At 38.1% G+C, this 20930-nt stretch overlaps 2 protein-coding genes across 2 annotated transcripts in view; both read left to right on the top strand.

Moving 5' to 3' along the window:
* Positions 1-3108, top strand: part of LOC122651810 (calcium-dependent protein kinase 20-like) — a 37702-nt gene extending 34594 nt beyond the window's left edge. Inside the window, exons 4-7 of the mRNA XM_043845359.1 lie at positions 687-802; positions 1141-1308; positions 2484-2708; positions 2801-3108. Of these exons, the coding sequence (XP_043701294.1) occupies positions 687-802; positions 1141-1308; positions 2484-2708; positions 2801-2920 (629 nt within the window). The 3' untranslated portion in view covers positions 2921-3108. The remainder of the gene's footprint in view (positions 1-686; positions 803-1140; positions 1309-2483; positions 2709-2800) is intronic.
* A 7881-nt stretch (positions 3109-10989) lies between these two features.
* On the top strand, positions 10990-20060 carry LOC122651930 (ABC transporter G family member 22-like). Its single transcript, XM_043845508.1, has 10 exons — positions 10990-11054; positions 14089-14156; positions 14798-15033; positions 15239-15394; positions 15545-15728; positions 16121-16429; positions 16740-17018; positions 18197-18481; positions 18770-18877; positions 19744-20060. The coding sequence occupies exons 2-10, from the start codon at positions 14151-14153 to the stop codon at positions 19951-19953; spliced, it is 1773 nt and encodes a 590-aa protein (XP_043701443.1). The 5' UTR covers positions 10990-11054; positions 14089-14150; the 3' UTR covers positions 19954-20060.
* The last annotated feature ends 870 nt before the right edge of the window (positions 20061-20930 follow it).

Below are 20930 nucleotides of genomic sequence, written 5' to 3'. Positions count from 1 at the left end.
ACCAATCACATTACAGCAACAGTAAAACAAACCAGTATCTTTTTCTCAACTCTAAAAATGTTAATTACTAGTATTTGTATAAATATACTCTTCTAACTGAAATTAACTCCTATTAGGAAACTATCTCAAACAAGGAAACTAATCTCCTACATATGTAACTTTCTCAATATAAAATTAACCCCTACCAATCCCTATTGGACCAGAAATCTTCCGATTTGGATCTGGTTCGTCTTGGTCTAGGCTTCCAGATCGGGTCATGCTGGTCCAGCCGTGCCCATGCAACTGTATCAGTTCTAGTCTTGCCAGACTAGAAAAAACTTTTGCCTAAGCAAGCAAAAATATCACACCATAATAAATGCAGCAAATGGGTCTGAATCTGGAACCTTAATATTACTATTTTTTTTAATAGAACACAGCAAGTGACATGCATATGTTCTTTGATAAACATAGTCGCGAAATCTGGTGGCAAAACTTTTTATTTTCCATAGTATCTTTTTAAATTGAATTTTTTTGGCTGAATCTTTCATTGTCAATATCAAATTTTACATGAACTATTCCATGCCATCTAGTTTCTATGTGTCAATTTGCTATGTTTGGAGAACACATAGGCTTTCTCTTTCATTTGAAAACTATTGGTCTGTGGATTACCATAAGCAATTATGATCAATTGGTATGTGTTCTGGCAGGTCACCCATGGGTTCAAGTCGATGATGTTGCTCCTGATAAGCCTCTTGATTCCGCAGTCCTGACTCGCTTGAAGCAGTTTTCAGCCATGAACAAACTCAAGAAATTGGCAATCAGAGTGAGTACCTTAATGCCTCCAACTCTGTAGAATTTTCAACCTCAGACATGGCAGCACTGGAACTTGATGTTTGCACTTGTTAGAGACGAGAACTAAATGTTGTTAATGTGTGCAAAGTGCCATGTATTTTCTGTTCTGCTTGAGGGAAGGTGGACATATCTGTTTGTGTGCAGAGGGAATTGAACACTTGGCAGGATTATGTGTGACTCTAAAGATTTTTTTTTTTTTTTTGTGTAGATTTAGATCTAATACTACTTTTTTTTTTGGAGGTTTACGCTATCTTGTATAGAAAGTCAGAAGCTTAATTTTGTAACCCACTGTTTTGTTATTCTTTATAGGTCATTGCTGAGAGCCTTTCTGAAGAGGAAATCGCTGGCCTTAAAGAGATGTTCAAGATGATAGACACAGATAATAGTGGTCAGATCACTTTTGAAGAACTAAAATCTGGTTTGGAAAGAGTGGGTGCTAACCTGAAGGAGTCTGAAATATATACATTAATGCAAGCTGTGAGTTCTCCTTTGCTGATCACTGAAATAGCTTTCTTTTTTGCACCCTTTATGGGTGGAAAACTGGCATAAGTGATAAATTTTCCTACCCTGTAAAGATCCTTAATTCTGAGACCAGCCTGCAATGATGTCAATGTTGATAACTCATGAAGGTAGTTTTAAAGTCACAGAGAGCAAAGAGATTTACACCCCACTTCTTGAGAAAAGCAGTGTTGTTAGGGCCTTTCCAGCGAGTGACTTTGAAGTTTCACTGATATAACTGAACTTTCTCTTTCAGTCTTTCCATTAACTTTCTTTCCTCATTTCCCCCTTAATTGTTCCCATGACATGGCACAGATAAGCATAGTTGTTGAGGCGTTGTCTAGGCATCCAGGCACTCCTTGCTGGACGTCGCTGCCTTGGTGTCGCCTAGCTTCCAGGCCCCCTCCAACTCCTTGGGTTGCCTAGTCGTCTTGACAACTATGCCAGATAAGAGACTAAGGCAAATGGATTTATAGCAGTCACAGTCATACTTGGAGGACCTGAACCCAAAAGCAAGGTTTGTTTTTTTTTTTAATTGGGGGAGGGGGGGGGGGGGAAGAAAAACAAAAAGGTTATTTCTGCCCTGTGGCAGAATCTCTTGGTTATTTTCACTGTTGGATAGATGGGGAATTCCTGCAGTGGGAAGCCACATTTCAAATTTCCTTTCTCAACTGTGTGACTATGGGGCTTCCACCCCCACAACCCCCCCCCCCCCTCCCCCAAAAAAAAGTTCTTCAAAAACATGGACTTTTTCAAGCAATTTTCTAAGCATTGCATTCCTCATTATGCAGTTTCAAGTCTTTACGTATTGGTAAGAAAACCTGTTTTTATTAGTTACAATCCATCTTTGTTCACTAACCTCTGACCTGCTTTTATACAAAAAAAAACTCATGTCACTTGTTGCACTTGACCAAAACGATCTATTTGGGGCCATGGAACCAAATCTCTTAACTTCCAATCAGGGTTCCCTTGGTTGGGTCTATTTTGCTCCTTTACATGTTCTGGTTACCGGTCATTTTCCTTAGCAGCAATATATGCTTCTTGTTGTTCTCAACTTTCTGGTTTTAACAGTATGGGTAAAGATTTTTAGATATTAGCAGAAACACTGCACAGCTGTTACACTGACGTTATTTTCATAATTTCACTGAAAACAGGCAGATATTGACAACAGTGGTACCTTAGACTATGGGGAGTTCTTAGCAGCAACTCTCCATCTGAATAAAATTGATAAGGAGGATCATTTGTTTGCGGCTTTCTCATACTTCGATAAAGACGGAAGTGGTTACATCACACAAGATGAGCTGCAACAGGCATGTGATGATTTTGGTATAGGAAATATCCCCTTGGACGATTTGATCCGAGAAGTGGATCAGGACAATGTAAGATCCACCCCCCCCCTCTATATTTCCTAAAAATTTTCATGTTTTATGGAATCAAAATGTTCACCAAATCCGTTTTCTTTTCCTCCCAGGACGGTCGTATAGATTACAGTGAGTTTGTGGCAATGATGCAAGACAGAGGTGGTTTTGGCATGAAGGGTCTGCAGAATAGTGCAAGCATTGGGTTGAGGGAAGCCTTAAAGATCGGTTGATTTGTGACACTGATTTTGTATTTGTAACTAAATTTTTGTCTTCATTATTATTAGAATTGGAGGTGACATTAGTTGTAAAGATCAGCCAATGTTCACAAGGAACAAAATCCTTTCCATTTAGTTTTGGCATGTTGTATGTACTGTTCGGTTTTTAGTGGGAAGTCAAGTTGGAATAGGTACCCCTTTTTTTTTTCTTCTGTTCTTTGGGTTCGGAACTGTCCAATCTGTTTTGTGATTTTCGAATTCCTAGTTAACCCTAAACAATGGATAATGTTCGTTCTAATGTTTCCAATCCTGGAAACAGAATCTAGAATTTTTTTTATAATGTTTGGTGGAACAAGCATTTCGTTCAATCAAAGAAAGAAAAATAAGAAATTACAGGATTGCACATTTAAACCTACCTACAAAATCAAGCAACAAGAGAATTTGCAGATGAGACAAGGGGCTAGTTTTCATTAATGTACATTGACACCTATTGTTTTGTTCCTTCTTCTTGGTTCATCTGTGGGGAGAAGCCAATCTACAAGTATATTACCAGCTTAACCCAAGATGGACTGGTTAAGCACTAATTGATTCCTTCTTGCTCAGACTACTACTGCAAGGCACAAATCAATAATGTAAGAACCATCAAGTGTCTTCAATTTGACTGCTGTCACATTTTTTGTCAAAAATTTTACCAGGTTCACTCTGTTTAATCTTTGGGGAAGTGTTTCCTATGGGGGAGTGTGCCAATGGCAACAACAAGGGCAGTATTTTCGCTTTTCTTGGGGTGGGGCGATCATTCCACCCCCTAGGTGTTTGGGTGTAGGTGCCACGTTCCCCCATAGAATTCTTTTTCCCTATTTTTTATCCACCTAAAGCAAAAGTAGGCCAAAATGATTGGTAGCAGTTCATCCGGTGGTGGGTTCTACTTTAGGTTCCTCCCCTCCCCCCTCCCCCTTCCCCCTTCCCCCTTCCCCCCTCCTTTTAAATTTCTTTGGTTTATTATGACAATTTCCTAGATCTCAAAGATAAGAAAAAGAATTACAAATCAAGTTTACCTGACAAAATGGTGTAAGACAAAGTCAAATCTATTTGTTTGCTTTATAATTAATTTTCTTATCTCGTAGATCTAAGAAATTATCCCTAGTATTTTGTAAAACATCAAATTTCTTCGGGTATTCTTTAGTTGTTTTCCTTTCTTAGTTTGGTTGATGAATCGTCAATTCCAGCAACAAAATTAAAAAAATTACAATGGTAGATTGCACGTTAAACTAGAACCTCCAAAAGATATTGATCGATTAAGACAGCAAGATAGTGGTCATAAAAGTTAACATCCACTAAAGAGTGTGTAATAAAACACCTGTCGAAATCTTATATATGTAAACGTGAAATGACCTTAATTAAAGAATTGGATACTTATTTCAATAAAATCAAGAAGGATATTCAAAGAAAGGGGAAAATTTTACTAGGGCACCTTAAAACCTTTTGCTTCACACACCAAAACACATGACACTTAAACCTAACACACATCAGCTTTTAGCTTTTAAGTACAACCACCACCTTACTTTCTATTGGTACAATCACAATTCACACCCTGATGGCTCCGTTTTTAGTCTTTGTAGTTTTCATTTTCAATTTTCTTTTTGAAATCAAAGTTACACAAAAAGGCCTACCAGTAGTAATGGACTAATGGTTACCTGATGGCCCTTTTCTTAATTATTATTTTTAATGAAAAGCAAAGACAAGAGAAAAGCTTTTAGTGGACTCTCTTTTTTTTCATTTTTCTGAGAGCTCCCCTTCTCTCGCTGGTGGTGACAGTGCCACATTGAAAAGGTGAAGAAGCCAAGGACGGCCACATGAAAGATTGGTGTAAAATGTAGGTACGGGTTCTTTACACAACAACACTTTATGTACCAAATTTTAGCTTTTTTTTTTTCTTTTTTTTTTTTCTTTTTATGGACAAATAAGGATTGGAATAAGATCATCAATGACCACATTGATCAGGAATGCAGCAGCATTGAAGCAATGCTCTATATCTTAGATGTTGGGGTTAAATCCATTATCCACCCATTTGGGAATTGTAATGAATGGATTTCTTACTTGTCCATTATAGGCTTGCCTTCATATGGAGAACCCCTTTAGTAAGTGTGATTCGATTAGATTAGATTAGATTAGATCTCTCTTATTTTCAAATCTCAAGGAGTAAGCGCACCAGTTTCTGTTGGGAGAAATTAGAATGATGAGGTGATTTTTAATCATTTATTTGTGGATTTTATTGCTTCACCTTCCTCACTTGGGAAAAAAGTGGATTGCTTTCGTGTATCACGGCTCTTTCCGACTCTTATAGGGATGATATTTTCGTGCTAAAAAAAAAGGGGGGGTGGGGTGGGAGGGGGGGGCTTTTATTTGTATATCATGGAAGCGTAGATGTAGAATTATGGAAAATTCCACATCGTTTGGGGATGTGACATAAAATACGCATATATGTTACAACCTCTTTTACATGTTATATATGACGTGTTTTAAAACCATGAGATCCATCTGTCAAAACGGATAATATTATATCATTAGAAGACTGAGTTCGTGGTACTTCATTGGTATAAAAATCAAGAATAAGAATCGCGGAAAATTCCACATTCGCTTGGAGATGTGACATAAAATGCATATTTATGCTATGACCTCTTTTACTTGATATGACGCTTTTTAAAATCGTGAGATCCATCCGCCAAAACAAATAATATTATACCATTAGGAGGCTGAGTTCGTGGCTGTTCATTGGTATAAAAACCAAGAATGATAGACCCACCTAACTACAGGAGTATGATATCTAACCCCATATGAATGGGGCTCTTTAACTTCTCCACTATCTCTTTCAATGAATAGAAGAATATTCCCATGATTAGACCGACATGACATTAACAATATGCTTAGTTTCACTATGGTTTCAGCACTAATTGAACTAATAGATTGAAACCATAGTGAAGATGGTGGGCTTACAAATTTTGTACATAAGCGAAGTACCAAACAACCATCCACATGTGATCGAGTTTGTTTGTCTATCCAATTCAATAAATCCATCCAAGTGGAGGAGTGACCCGTGGCGACAGTGTTTGCACCCCTCTATTAATTGTTGTTGTCGTCGTCGTCGTTTTTCAGTTTGGCTTTTCCCTGAGAAAAGGTCGGCACTGCCCCTCCTCCTCCTCCTCCGGATCTCTCAACTCCCTTACTTCAGCCCTTTCCTCTGCCGGAGACCCCTTAATAATTAAGTGGCGGGGACTGTAGAGCTGTCTCACAATCAAATCAATCTCTCGATCATGTCTGTCTGTCTATCTATCTTTTTCTATTTGTTTTTTTGGTGTTTGGACAGGGGTAAGACGGACATTGTTCATAACACGGTGTTTGGATAGCAAGGTCCTATCGGAGAGCTCAGCAGTATAAGATCAAAATTAAAAGAACTCTATTATATGACAACCTGAATTAATGTACGTTGCTCGCTCGACGTGTGGAATTTCATTAATTTTTTTTTTTGGGTAACAAGAAAATTCATTACAAGTTGTGAGTGGCATTTTCAAACAATTTGTCCATCTAACAAAATGTAATATGTCGACCCCACTCTATCTAGGACTAAGTTAGCAGATTTTGTGAAAATTAAAACGGGATAATTTAAAACAGGAAGAGAAGAGATCAAGAATAAAGGAATCTTGCATGAGATAGAGCATCATTATGAAAAGAGGGGGAGGGAGACAAATCCTAAGATCCGGAATCCATGTAGCGTAGTTTTGGAGGGACTTAACTCCTCTCAGGTTCCCTGTCCGGTCAAGTTCGTAGGTTCCTCTCATAAGGGATCGAAAATAACGACCTCACCCCCTGCCCAAACACACTATCCGGGTGGGGTGAAATTGTCATTTTCGTCCTCCCTAGAAGAGGAACCTACGAACCTGACCGGGCAGGAAACTTGAGAGGAGAAAACTTCGTTTCTCGGAAGACCCACATCGGGTCAATATTTACAAACTCATAAATAACCTTGTTCCAATGATGCTAAATGAAATAATAAATAATAATAAACATCGAGAAGCACCACTTGAGAAGGCCCTTCATAGTGGACTTCCACAGCTGCTCTTTCTCTTTCAATTACTTTCATTTCTTATTTTGAAGCAACTAATTAGTCTTCATGTCTCTCATCTCTTGTTTTTGGCCCATTTGGCATGTTAAGGTCAAATAAACTAATTGCCTACAATATTATTTGATATATTTAGCCCCCCCCCCCCCCCCTAATACCTTTTTTTTTTATGAAGCTTCTTTAGAAATTTCTAATTAATATTCCCTCCAGTTGTTAAACTTCTATGAAAGTGAATAGCTCTTTGATGAGTTGATCAATGGTTTGACAATAGAGTGCATGTCCCCAAGAGATCAAGGGATTGACTCTTCTATTTCACATTTGTGTCATAAGGCACCTCTACCCCCCTACCCTCCTTACCGGAAAAAAAATTGCAAAGCTCATCAGGTCCAAACTTGGACTCTCTCTGTCGAAACTTACGAATTGGTATTTTTTCTACACCTTCCTGTTGATGGATAAAAATTTGCTACTACCCCAATTGTAGCCACCGATTTGGAATCTAGACAGGTATTATGGAAAATACAAAAACGTAAGAGGATATATGTGAACCCAAAGAGGAAAGGGATTATTCCAAGTTTGCGCCTACAATTGGGGGCAACAAGAGCATGGGTTGCAGCCAAATTTTTTCCCCTATTGATCTTGGTATTTTGTTTATTGACAAAAATTGTTTTAGACAAATAAGTAGGAACTAAGAATAATGTGACAATTTTGACTATATAGATATCTTGGAAACGTTCTAGATTGGTCACATGTTAAATTTTGAAGTTAAATTAATAACACATATTTTCTCCATGTATCTACAATTTCCACTATTTTTTTTAAAATTGTTTTCTATCAAAAATAAATTTTATTAATCTTAGAAAGTCTTCATTATACAACATTAGATTTTCAAAGCTTTATTTTGCCACTTTATCAATTCTATTTAAGTAAAATGTGACGTGTGATTAGAGACCTTAAGATCCACATGTTCAAAAAATTTCAATTCTATCCACTCTATCATGTGGTAGCTAGGCATTTATGCATAGATATCATCTAGACCTATTAGACCCATAGATGGAAAACCAGGTTTTCTGACTTTACTTGTCTTTTAGAAAAATTTGATGACCCAGCCTTGTCAAACCTAGTCAAAACGAGTTACATTCTTTCATTTTTAAAGGCAATAGATATGTATAAATTAATAAAAAATCAGAAAAAATATGAAAAAATACGAAAAAAAATATCAAGGAATCACAGATTCACATATCATTGCATTTTGAGTTCATAGCATTGAACAAGACAAGAGAGTTGAAGAGTTGAGAGTTTCTTATTGTTTAGAATATGGATTTACTATTTTACTCAATCCAATTTCTATTTTTCTAAGTGAATCAGCTTTATAGGTTTTTTGAAAATGATTATTTTTATTGAGTCTTATTTGACTCGAACAATTTATGATCCGGTCTCGTCATTTTTTACCTTGACCTAGTCTACAGGACTCGACTCGGGTGACTCGCCCAGGCAAAATCCAATTTTTCGACAATGATTGATTAGACAAAAAAAGACATTTTTTTTTCTTTTGTTTTTTTTGATTAAGCTATCAATAATGTTGGAAAGGTATTGCACGTACAAAATATCAAAGAAATCCCAATTTTTTTAAATTTCGGAACTCAAAAATCATATCAGATGCTGTAGATACCAAGAAAAGTATTTTAGAAGGTTGAGATGAAGCATTATCCTATCCCATGGGGACATTTGGAACCCAACACAGATGTAGAAAGCTATAAATTAATTTGTGGCAGATGAGAAGTTCACTTTCCACTAAAATCCAAGAATATAAATTGTAGTTTCCCTCTCAACAGGTAATGTTTGATGGATTTGGATGAGAAAGCGCACCGAAGGACCTCAAAAATTTGGACACGATCTCCATCAGATTTTCTTTTTGGGTAAGAATCTCCATAAGATGATGATGGGGAGAATTGAAATGAATCGATGAAGCCAGTAGAGGACTGTTCCCTTTTGTCCTTTTGTCGCCTGGACGGCCAGAAGAGCAAAAACTCTACCAAATGGTATTTATTAAATGGTTTTTGTTCTGTTTTGATTTATGAGAGTTATCTTATCGTATCTTATCTGACTGTGGCCAATAGCACCATTAATTGTAGAATGAGAGAATTTCAATTTACCAAAAACAAAAAAAAAAATAAGAGCCTTTTTTTTCAAAATTTCTTTTCATATTATATAAAAAGGAGAAACAATGCCACCCGGGCGTACCAGACATATTGCTCCTACGCCTGGACACAGGGGTGTGCGAAATGATCGCCTTACCCCTAGTCATTTTTAAGGTTCAGGAAAGGTGCGAGTAAGGATGTCAAAGGATATTCAAAAATTTATATTTAATCCGTGTTAGTATCCGTTTAGGAGAATCCAAATCCGTCCGAAAACTAATTGGATATGAATATGATAATCCTTCTATCCGACCAATTATTATCCGATTTATTTAGCAATCTAACGGTAATAAAATGTCTTAAATATATTTTTGTGTCTGATTAATTTACCTTATTGGATTTTGTTTTCTTATTTTTATATATTGTTTTATGCAATGTGACACATGGAATCATGTATCTATTAAAATAAATACAAGATAAAATCAAACGTAAAAAAACATAAGAAAATCAAAGACTAAGAAGAATAGAAGAAAGGGTAGTTGCCGAACTCTCAAGTCTCAACCCTAACTCTCACCAACAAAACGGTAACGATGTCAACGATAGTTAAAAATTCGTATTGGATCCGCATTCATATCCATTTAAATCCAAATTCAAAAAATCACTATCTGGAATCTATCTGAATTCGTCCGAATGTAATCATATACGAATACAAAATGCCACTATCTGGCAGAATTCGATTTTACATCCTTAGGTGTGATGGTCATTTCGAACGCCCTTATGTTAGGGCGCATGGACCACATGGGATGCACAACCAGGTGGCGTTCTCTTTCTTTATATAAAACTATAGAATGATTGACTGATTGGTTAATGATTGATGAATCATATACAAAATGGGAGTGGTGGGGGATAACATCAGTGATGATGTCCTCAGCAACATCATCCAACCAAAGTACACAATTCCAACCTAGTCCCGTACGTGGGTACACTCCGTATGACTGTATGACCGACCACGTGTACGGTAAGGATGTTACAATCGATTGTCTATATATAACTTAATAGAGGGTAGTTCTGTAATTGGGAACTCATCTAAATGGCATGCTAGCTTAGCTTCTCCTTTATAAAGGGTTAAAGAGAGAGAGAGAGAGAGAGAGAGACCCATTTGATAGCAGTGCTGCAAGTGTGCAACAGATGCACAGGGGGTCGCTTCACTGCAGCCACAACCAACAAAGAAATATCTCCCCCATCTTTCTCCATCAAACTCTCATCTTCCTCTTTTAACTTCACTAAGAGGTATAGATTGAAGTCCTCTCTCTCTCTCTCTCTCTCTCTCTCGGAGAGAAGAGGAAGGATAGGAAAATACAGAGAAAATGTAGGAGCTGACAAGATAGAATTAGAAATATGGTTTTTTTGTTTTTGGGTTTTCTCTTCTTGCGTTTGTTTGTTAAATTTAGGTTTTGGGTTTCACGTGCAGTGATGCTTTGTTTGTCTTGATCGTAATTTCAGATGGATATGACACCGTCGCCGACAGGGGGAGGAGGACTGGGTAGAACAAAATCAGATCAATTGGTGGAATTACCAACGACGAGGAAGTCGCTAAGCAGAGCTATGTCGATTGAAGCAGATCAGAGTGGTGGCAGCAGCCTCTCCAGGAAGTCGAGCTTTGGGAAACGCTTCTCGGCGACATCACCGGGGCAAGGCGGCGGGAATAGCAGAAGCCACTTAAGGAAGTCGAGGAGTGCACAGCTGAAGGTGGAATCGGACGAAGTGAGCAGCAGCGCCGCCCTCAGTAGGGCGTCTAGTGCCAGCTTAGGCTTCTCCTTCTCCTTCACGGGATTCACACTCCCACCCGAAGTAGACATTTCCGATTTCAAAACTTCTAGCGACGATGAAAACAACCGTAAGTCTCTCTCTCTCTCTCTCTATCTCTCTCTCTCTTATTGAGCCAACCCACATGAAATGAAGGATTTTATAAAGCTTATTACTATTATTTGCAGCTACCGACTTATTTTATGTGTTTTGCATCTCTATTTTTACCTATAAATAGTTACTAAATATTTATTATTTTCTGCATGTCTTGCTTCTTCAGAAAACAAATCCATAAGCCTTCATACGAGTATTATAGATCGAGGATTTTTTTAGGGAGAATGTTCTCTGTGCCGCAGCACAGCCTATGTCCAGACACATGGGCAACCTGTGCAGGAGGCAGGGTGGTCATTGCGCCTACCCCCATGTGCTGCGTTGCGGCACAGAGAACAGCACCCCTTTTTTTATTAAGAAAAAGCTTTGGGTGAGTTTTGTTTCTTTTCTTTCTTTTATGAATTATTTTTAGGGAAAAAGGATTCTGTCCGGGAGCATTGTTTCTGTGCCCAGACAAAGGATAAGATGAAATGACCATCTTACCCCTTATGAAGGCTGAAATTCCTTCCCTTTATTTTTAATTATAAATTTTTGGGGGAAAAATGGTCTTCTGACCCATTTGGCTCCTAATGCTTAAACACAAAAGCATATGAAAGTATCGTACTATCCCAATAGAAAGACTGGAAATCTCATCCAAGGTGATGCTTGCGTGCACACCCTCCCATTGGCCATTGCATGTGCGGACTCTAGAGACACAAACGTCTCTTTCCCTTAATTTTTTGTTTAATTGATAAACACCTTCGATTGTCCATATAATTTTTTGTTGTTGGAAGAATATCTTTTTTGGGAAAGGATGTCTGCAAGGCAGTGTGGTCCTTACTTTCTGACACAGGACTGGGCAAGATGACTGCCCCAGTTCACAGGGAAGGTAGAAATAGCACAGTTGTTGATGCTTCGCAAGAGCTAGGGTGCCAGCACGATGTTGTACTGCATCGTGCGGCGCTGCAGAGGCCATGTGGCATAGCAGGCCTCACATGATGCACATGGCCTTTGCAACCGCCGCACAATGCATTACAACACCGTGCTATAACAGGAGAGGATAAAAATTCTTAGAAAACCCTCGCCCTGTTTTTTTTATGACTAATCCATATGTAGACCAGTGCACTCCATCTGATAAGGGCCTCTCAGTAAATATGTTCCGATAAATTCTTGACCAATAATTCTCTCTATTTACAACTGATCTGTTGATCACTGTGGTATTTGATAATTTTCTATTGGGATTTTTTTATTTTATTTTTTTGGGTTTTATTATATAAGCTCATATACAATCATAAAATAATTGCTAAGTTATGGAGCATAGAATCAAGTAAAATAATAGGAATTCAAACAGACAAATACAAGTATTGACCACAAAAAAAAAAAAAAACAGACAAATATAAGTACGTCAAAACCATGCATGAGGAGCATAGATCAAAACATTACAAAATAACGTTTTCAAAAGCTGTTAATATACTTTGGGGAAGTGTTTGTTGTGGGGAGCGCAGCCCCAGCACACATGTGGAGACCAATGGGAGTGAACAGAAGAATCAAATGGGACAGTCATTTCTTGGGGGCAGGATTGTCATTTCACATTCATGTGCCTGGGTGCAGACACTGTGCTCTCCCACAAAAACCATTTTGCCATATACTTCTTGGGAAAAGGCTGGCCACACTGCCAGGGTGCTAACATGTGTCATCCTCTCTCCTCCCCCTTTGAAAAAGACCCTCTTGCCCTCATGTATCAAACCCTGTGATTGGTGCATGCCATTAGCATACTAAAAACTCGCAGCATGCCCAACCCTCTCCTATACTTTATTATTATTATTATGATGGGAGAAAGAATGCTATCTGGGTACGTGCATGTGGTGTGCTCCCTTACTCCTAGACACAGGGACGAGTGAAATGACTGTCGCACCCTCATGGAGAGGTGGAACTTCTTAGGGGCAAAGTGATCATTTCACCCACCCTTGCGTCTGGGCACAGGGACAACGTACCGCACACACCCAAGTAGGGTTCACTTTCCCTATTATTATATTCAATTATTTGCTTAGTACGAAATTTTCATTTTGAAGTTAGCTTTTGATAAAATACACTAGCGTTCGTTCAGCTCATCTCCAAACCCACGGGGCTTAGAATTTGGAAGGATTGAAGGTAACAAATAAGAGAAAGAACAAAAAAGTAGACACAGAACAGTGTGGACATCTGTAATTGGAGCTAAGGACGGACAACTAGGGGAGAATTAAAGAAGAGGTCAAGAGCGAGGAATGTCACGGTCTCAATGGATTCTAAGGTAGACACATAACCACGACATCCATCCATTCCCTGCCATTGCTTTTCTGATGGGTGTTTTGGCCTCTTCTAGGTGTGACTGCTCAGCTACTCATGCCTTACCCAAAAACTAACAAATTATAGGAAAACATAAAAGCTTCAATTCCCATTCCAAAGCTTGATGCCGTGTGAAATGAAGAGAGGAAAATTTAAACAAAACAAAAACGGAAGAACGTAGTTTAATATAGTGGCTAAACCCTCCTCCTCATGTAGTGAAGGAAAACTTTTTCCCAAAATGAAATATGATAACCTTTCTAATCATTACCAATGATTGTATTGAAAATGTTCTAAATATGGTAATCAAATTTTAATTTATTCTTTGAGGGAGCATTCTCTGTGGGTCCATTACCAATATCCAATAATAACGCATCCTCCTCCTACCTATCTATTTAGATAAGGCTGAAACAATTGGTCCATTAATCAATGGTTCAAATGATCTGACCCACCTGAGCTGGAAGCCTGGAATCATCATATATTACAAAATTGGGGACCGTTTGGCATTTTTCTAGGCAGCCCAAGACAGCTGCCCGTGTTACGAGCGCTTGGTCTGATGATGGTCTCTGTGGCCTGTGGAAGTTGCTTTGGGCCTGAAATAAAAACGATAACAAATACAACAAGATTGGGTTTGGCGATGCAAGCATGCACTAATTTTTGTAAACATTTCATATATAGTACTTACAGGTAACTGTTTACTATAATGCATGCAGCGGAGGACATTGAAGCTGGAACTCGAAAGAAGGTTCATATAGAGCCCACATGGCCAATTTATATGAAGGTAATGACCCTGCAACACAAACACATCCTTCTCCTTCCATCAGCATTAATAAGCCATGGCTGTCAGTCATGTAACTAACCCTGAACCCATTTGACCATTTGTCCATGTATGTTTTAAAGTATTTCCCTTGTTAGGTTCTTTTTAAAACAAATCCAAGTAGTTAGTTGAGCCAGGTTTGGACAAAACAGGCCACATTTCAGCTTTCCTGTTTCCTGCTTCTTATGAGAACTCATTGGTTAAATCACAAAAAAGTAAAAATAAAAATAAAAATAAAAATGAAGAGACTCTTCTGCCTAGTTTGCAATTCCCACCTTCCTGTAGTGATCAAGGGTTTATGAACCAATGACACTAAATTTTTTAAATGAAAAGGTTTCACTCAATCTAGGAATGATTTCCACATTCATTGTGAGTACCATCAACAGAAAACAGTCACTCCACCAGTCACTTGCAAAGAATTAAAGACAAGCTTCCTAGAAAGCTCACACTGAAAAACTGGGAGTGATATCATACCAAATGTGGCCTAAAGGAATCAAGCTTTGAATACATAATTCAGATGATTACAATCAATTATTAATTATTCTGTGGACATGTCCATGGATGGGAAATTCACTTTTTTTCATTTTGATTCCTGCATTCTGCAGTTCACAGATGTGACATACAAGGTTGTTCTTAAAGGTGTCAGGACAACAGTAGAGAAGGATATCTTAAATGGGATTACAGGTTCAGTGAATCCAGGAGAAGTTTTGGCATTAATGGGACCATCAGGCAGTGGAAAGACCACCCTTCTAAGTCTGCTTGGTGGAAGACTAAGTGTCCCTGCTCAGGGTGGCTCTATTACTTACAATGATCAGCCATATTCCAAGTCCCTAAAACGCAGGTATGAAACTCAATATGAACACAGAATTCAGAAAGTCACTTGATGACCAGTTGGAGCTGTTATGAGCTTAAAAGAATTACAACAAGGTGATCATGTTCATGATTGAAGGGGTTTTCCAAAGCCAACCAGTGGATCCAATCATGAACATGGAAATGAAAACCCAGGGAGATAAAACCACTATTGCTTAACATGAAATATATGGCAGGATAGGATTCGTAACTCAAGACGACGTTCTATTTCCTCACCTTACAGTGAGAGAAACATTAACATATGCAGCTCTTCTGCGATTGCCAAAAAAACTGACAAGACAACAGAAAGAAGAACGAGCCAAGAATGTCATCTACGAGCTTGGCTTGGAGAGGTATTCCCCTTCTCCTTACTATTATGAAATCTCAGAATGACTTTTTAGTACAGCTACAACAGATCCAATAGTTAATAAAATCATCAATATAATTACAAATTAACATGTGTATGGGGGAAATACTCAGTATTTGGTGGTTGGTGTGTGCAGGTGTCAAGACACTATGATTGGAGGCTCGTTTGTGAGGGGAGTTTCAGGTGGTGAGAGGAAAAGAGTGTGTATCGGCAGTGAGATTCTAATCAACCCTTCAGTTCTGTTTCTCGATGAGCCAACCTCTGGCTTGGATTCAACGACAGCTCTTAGGATTGTTCAGATGTTACATGACATTGCTGAGGTACGCAGATTTCTAAGTCAACATCTACTAACCTGAAAAACTTGTGTCTCAGCTGAACTGAAAGCAATAAGAGTTGTACCAAGTGCAGAAGGTAACTCAATTTTCTTAGGACTGAAAGGAGTATCAAACCAGAGTACTTGAAAATCTCATCTCAAAACTTGGAATTCAGTCTTAACCTTCTCAAAGTCCACTTGGACCCTAGCATTCATAGCCTCCAGTCATCGAGTTCAAGTTTGCGGAACCGTCGACTGGAGGTAATTAGCTAATACTAGAAAGACGGAACATTCTCTCTGTAAAAGCATTTGAGAGAAAAGTATAAGTCAGAATCTGATATGCTAAGAGTCTAAAACTCAACTAGTTTGTTCCTATGTTGTCTCTGAATCTAATGGCAGGCTGGCAAAACAGTGGTGACTACAATCCATCAGCCATCCAGCAGATTGTTCCACAAGTTTGACAAATTGATCCTTCTCGGGAAAGGGTGCTTACTCTACTTCGGAAAGGCATCGGAGGCAATGGTTTATTTCTCTTCCATAGGATGCTCCCCTCTCATTGCCATGAATCCAGCAGAATTCCTGCTAGATCTAGCAAATGGAAATATAAATGATGTTTCCGTACCATCAGAATTAGAGGATAAAGTGCAGATGGGAGACACAGAAACTGAAACAAGAAATGGAAAGCCATCTCCTACAGTGGTGCATGAGGTAATGCTCCTTGTTTTTGAATCACTATACGTAGAAGCATCCCACATAGGAGGAACCAGATCTTTTCTTCAAGGATAGTTGTCCCTTCTAATATCCAGATAACAATCAAAATTCAAATTTGCTTCTTGCTTCAACTATTAGTAGCATGCCATTTGTATAATCATGTATGTACCTAAGATCATTCTACTGATACTATGAACATAATGAACAGAACTTACACATCTCTCATAATATGTAAAGTAAAATACAGGAACTTTTGTTGTAACTGGCAAGCACCAGCTTCTAACCCTGTGAGTATTGTATTAAACAGTACCTTGTCGAGGCCTATGAGACAAGGGTGGCAGAGAATGAGAAGAAGAAACTCATGATGCCGATACCCATCAACGAAGAATTCAAGTCGAAGGTAATGAGAGAATGGGGGGCAAGCTGGTGGGAACAGTATTCCATCCTGTTTCAGAGAGGCATCAAAGAAAGGCGGCATGATTACTTAAGCTGGTTGAGAATCACCCAAGTTCTTGCCACAGCTATTATTTTAGGTTTGCTCTGGTGGCAGTCAGATGGTACTACCCTGAAAGGACTCCAAGATCAGGTATTACACCTTTGCCTTCTAAATTGTTTGACTGACAGTGATGGTACAGCATGATCAATGAACTGAATCGTGGTTGTTCTTCACTGGGACATGAGTAAGGAGTAGTTCTTTTTGGGGTTTCTAGAACAAAAAAGGGAGAACCCCTTTGTTTATCTTTACTTAGTGTAATTACATGAGCCAGATGGGAGGAAACCTTCACGTCCGATTTTGAAGGGGAGAGATCCGCTAGGAACCGATCCCAATTTTTCCTATAGCTTGGTCCAGAGCTAAAAAACTACTTTCTTACAATTACGAGGTTCATTCAAAAATAGAATCTAATCTTGGAAATACACCATCCTCCTTTTTTTACACCGAAGGTTTTGATAAAACATGTACTCAAGGTGCTGGTTCATTTTTTATTTCTTACTCATATTCCAAAATTTCAGAACTACCTAACCACAGCCTACAACTATCATGACCAGAAGGCTAGCAGATGTATTCCATATACGTTAATTTGCAAAAGTTCCATCTATACAATCAGTAAATAATATTATCATATTTTAGTAGATGATATTTCTATTTTATTTAATAGTGTAAAAATTAATAAGCATCTGCCAAAAGTTTGGTCATCATGAACAAATTCATTGACAACTAGCCGCATCCTTTCCTTTTCCTCTATTATATCTAGGCTTGTATCTTGTGTTAGAACAAGTGTATTTGAAGCTTCTTTTTGTCAACTCAATCAACACACCCTTCTCAGCTAAAAGCCTTCAAATTGCATCATGTGAGTTATCCTCTCCTTAGGCCAAAATCACAAACCATCTCAAAACTCCTTTCTTTATTATCTATTAGAGATACTCCTAGATTCCCTTAGAGATATTCAGATATTCACTCAAATACTCATCATATTGCTCAACACATCTCATCCTGGCTACATACTTATTATATTAGGGGGAGAAGGAAACTGAGAATTAGGTATTAATCTGAAGTGTCTGGAAAACACAAGGACATAAGGCTAGATGGTCACTAAATAAGATTACTCATATAACCATTGGTCTAAACATCTGTAATGTGAGTCAAGTTTATAGACAATGTTGTGGTAAGCAAAGCAAGGAATGAAACATCTGTCTTCTAGAGTTTCCCACATTATATGTCAAAACAGGATCAAATCTAAGCTACTTACTCATCTTGCATTGCAGGCAGGATTGCTGTTCTTCATCTCTGTTTTTTGGGGCTTCTTTCCTGTTTTCACAGCAATCTTCACATTCCCTCAAGAGAGAGCCATGATAAACAAGGAACGAGCAGTTGACATGTACAAACTAAGTGCATATTTTCTTGCTAGGACAACAAGTGATCTGCCTCTTGACCTCTTCCTACCTGTACTTTTCCTTCTCGTTGTTTACTTCATGGCAGGCTTGACATTGAGTGTTGGCCCATTCTTCCTAAGCATGCTTACTGTGTTCCTTTGCATTATAGCAGCTCAGGTATGCTTCTTCACAGTTAATAGTTAAATTAAGAAGATCTAAAGTGTATTGTTGCACATAGTTATTAAAACAGCTCTGGCTGGCCCAGTTGAATATGGAAAACAAAGGAAGCTCTTTTACAGATTCAAATAAGCCAGGCCAAAGCTGTCAATTGCATGGACCTGGCCATGCCCCTTTCTTCTAATTCCTCCTAGGCTGGATTTGATGACTATGCTGCATTTTGCCATTTACACTCCATTAAAAGTACAACATATTTCATGCAACATCACTGGGGGTACACACTGGCAGGGGCTTGGACTGGCTATTGGCGCTACGCTGATGGATGTAAAGAAGGCAACAACTCTGGCTTCTGTAACTGTGATGACATTTATGTTGGCTGGTGGCTTTTTTGTTAAGGTAAGCATGCAAGTGTAGATAAAAGCAATCTGCAAACATTTCTTAATTCCTACTAAACCCAATTGAATGGAAAGCATGATTCACCATTCAAATTTAGTGAACTTGGGAGTCAGCACATGAGACTGGTATCTGCAACTCCCAGATCCTGACCCAATCTTTAGAGGGTGCTGTACATAAGAAACTCACCCCAATTTATGAGAACCCAAATCTGACATATTTGTCTGAAGTCTGGACACAATTTGACAAATGCAGATGACTGGCCTAGTTTTAAAATGACCAATAACCAGATCTCAGACAAGAATTTCTATGAACCTGGTCTGAAACTGAACCAATCCAGGTAACAGACAGGTATGTAACAAAATAAACCAAAGATAACCTGGACCGAGGCCCGAGAGGATGGAGAAGAGAGGAGAAGGGAGATGGGGACTGATTTATTATGTTGGATCAAACAAGACAGTCCCCGGCCCCCTCACAAGCCTTTATTTATATATGAAAGTAGAGTACAACCAAAGATTCCTCATCCTACTAGGAATCATAGAAACAGAAAAATAGAAACATAATGGAACTAGGAAACTAACTACAACTAAGAATAGCATCTAATTACAAACATAAAAGGAGACACCTACGAGTTAGGTATGTCAATTAGAATAAGGAATATTCTAATCGAGATACTCTCTACCCCTAGAGTTCAATATACTTCAACAAGGTAAGAACAAAAATTGCCACCCTTTATTAGTTCATGATATGGACAAAAATAGCCTATAATATCTCTGAAATCACAAACCATGTAAACCAAATTAAACTTTCCATGTTTAATAAAGAAGCTACATCCTAATGTTCTAAAAGCAATGTGTGCAATTTTGCAGAGAGTTCCAGTGTTCGTAACATGGATCCGTTATATTTCTTTCAACTATCATACTTACAGGCTTCTTCTCAAGGTGCAGTACAATAATAAAACTCCTTCCATATATGGAACGAAACTGGACTGTGGTCTTACAGAAGTAGTTGCCTTAGTTATCATGGTTTTCGGATACCGTATTCTGGCATACCTCTCATTGCGGAAAATGAAGCTCTGATTTTGACCTTCAATTAGTAAGGAGGATCATGAGCAGAGTTATCAACAATCATTAGAAATCACTTCTTTTCTCACAATTTTGCTACTCAGTGACTTAATGGAAAAGGTTTGAGTCCTACTCAGTGACTTAACGGAAAAGGTTTGAGTGAGCAAAAGGGATATCAACAAGTAGAACTTATCCAACTCTTACAGGATTTTACTGATAATGGATTTAAATTTGTATCAGGAAACTGGAATATTGGATAGAATATTATTGGCCAGACTCGTAGCCTAGGCAGTCATGATATGTCTTTTTGAATGTAAAAAATCCTTGAGGATGTTTTAGGATTATCTCTCAACCCTTCCCCAGGTTTGGTTCCTTACATTTACGAATGTACCTAAAGATAACACTAATGTCTCTGAATATGAGTTGTACCAGAAGATATAACTACTGTCTCTGACTATGAATTCCAGGAGCTCACATTGTATTTTGGCTGAAAAGGAAATGGGTAAATTGTAAATATTTATTTAAATTTTTTTTAAAAAAAAAAAACCACTTCTACAACCGTTATGGACGACAATTGCGTAAATAACTCAAAAGAGTACTATATCTTGTAACCAAATTTTACTCAAAAAGTGAGACTTGTCAAACTTGACAGTAAGACAAGGATAGTAAGTGAAGTATTGTAATTTCAGACTCTGATTTTTAAAATTCTAGGCCATTAACCTTTTTATTTACTCTCTTTTTTGGGGGGAGGGCTGGTAATATCTTAAAAACCCATCAATATGATCTATGTCTAAAAACCCAAATGTCACTTCTTATTCTACTACATAAAAAATAAAAAATAAAAAATAAATAAAAGACTATCTCATTAGCCCTTCTCAAAACATTTTAGTTATTGGAATTTGTAAGAAGAAATACTGGGGACCTTTTCTCAATCCCTTGGAAAAAAAAAAGGGGGGGGGGGGGGCGGGGAGGAAATTGAAATTCAAACAGTA

Source organism: Telopea speciosissima, chromosome 2 (assembly GCF_018873765.1).
Source record: "Telopea speciosissima isolate NSW1024214 ecotype Mountain lineage chromosome 2, Tspe_v1, whole genome shotgun sequence".
NCBI lineage: Eukaryota > Viridiplantae > Streptophyta > Magnoliopsida > Proteales > Proteaceae > Telopea > Telopea speciosissima.
Note: the sequence above shows the minus strand (reverse complement) of the source record. Positions and strands in the feature narration are given on the sequence as shown.

Excerpts from the sequence above, each read along its gene's own strand:
- LOC122651930 (XM_043845508.1), top strand. Across the intron at positions 15,395-15,544 it reads TACGAGCTTGGCTTGGAGAG|GTGTCAAGACACTATGATTG; the intron begins GTATTCCCCTTC and ends TGGTGTGTGCAG. Across the intron at positions 18,482-18,769 it reads TTTGCATTATAGCAGCTCAG|GGGCTTGGACTGGCTATTGG; the intron begins GTATGCTTCTTC and ends ACACACTGGCAG.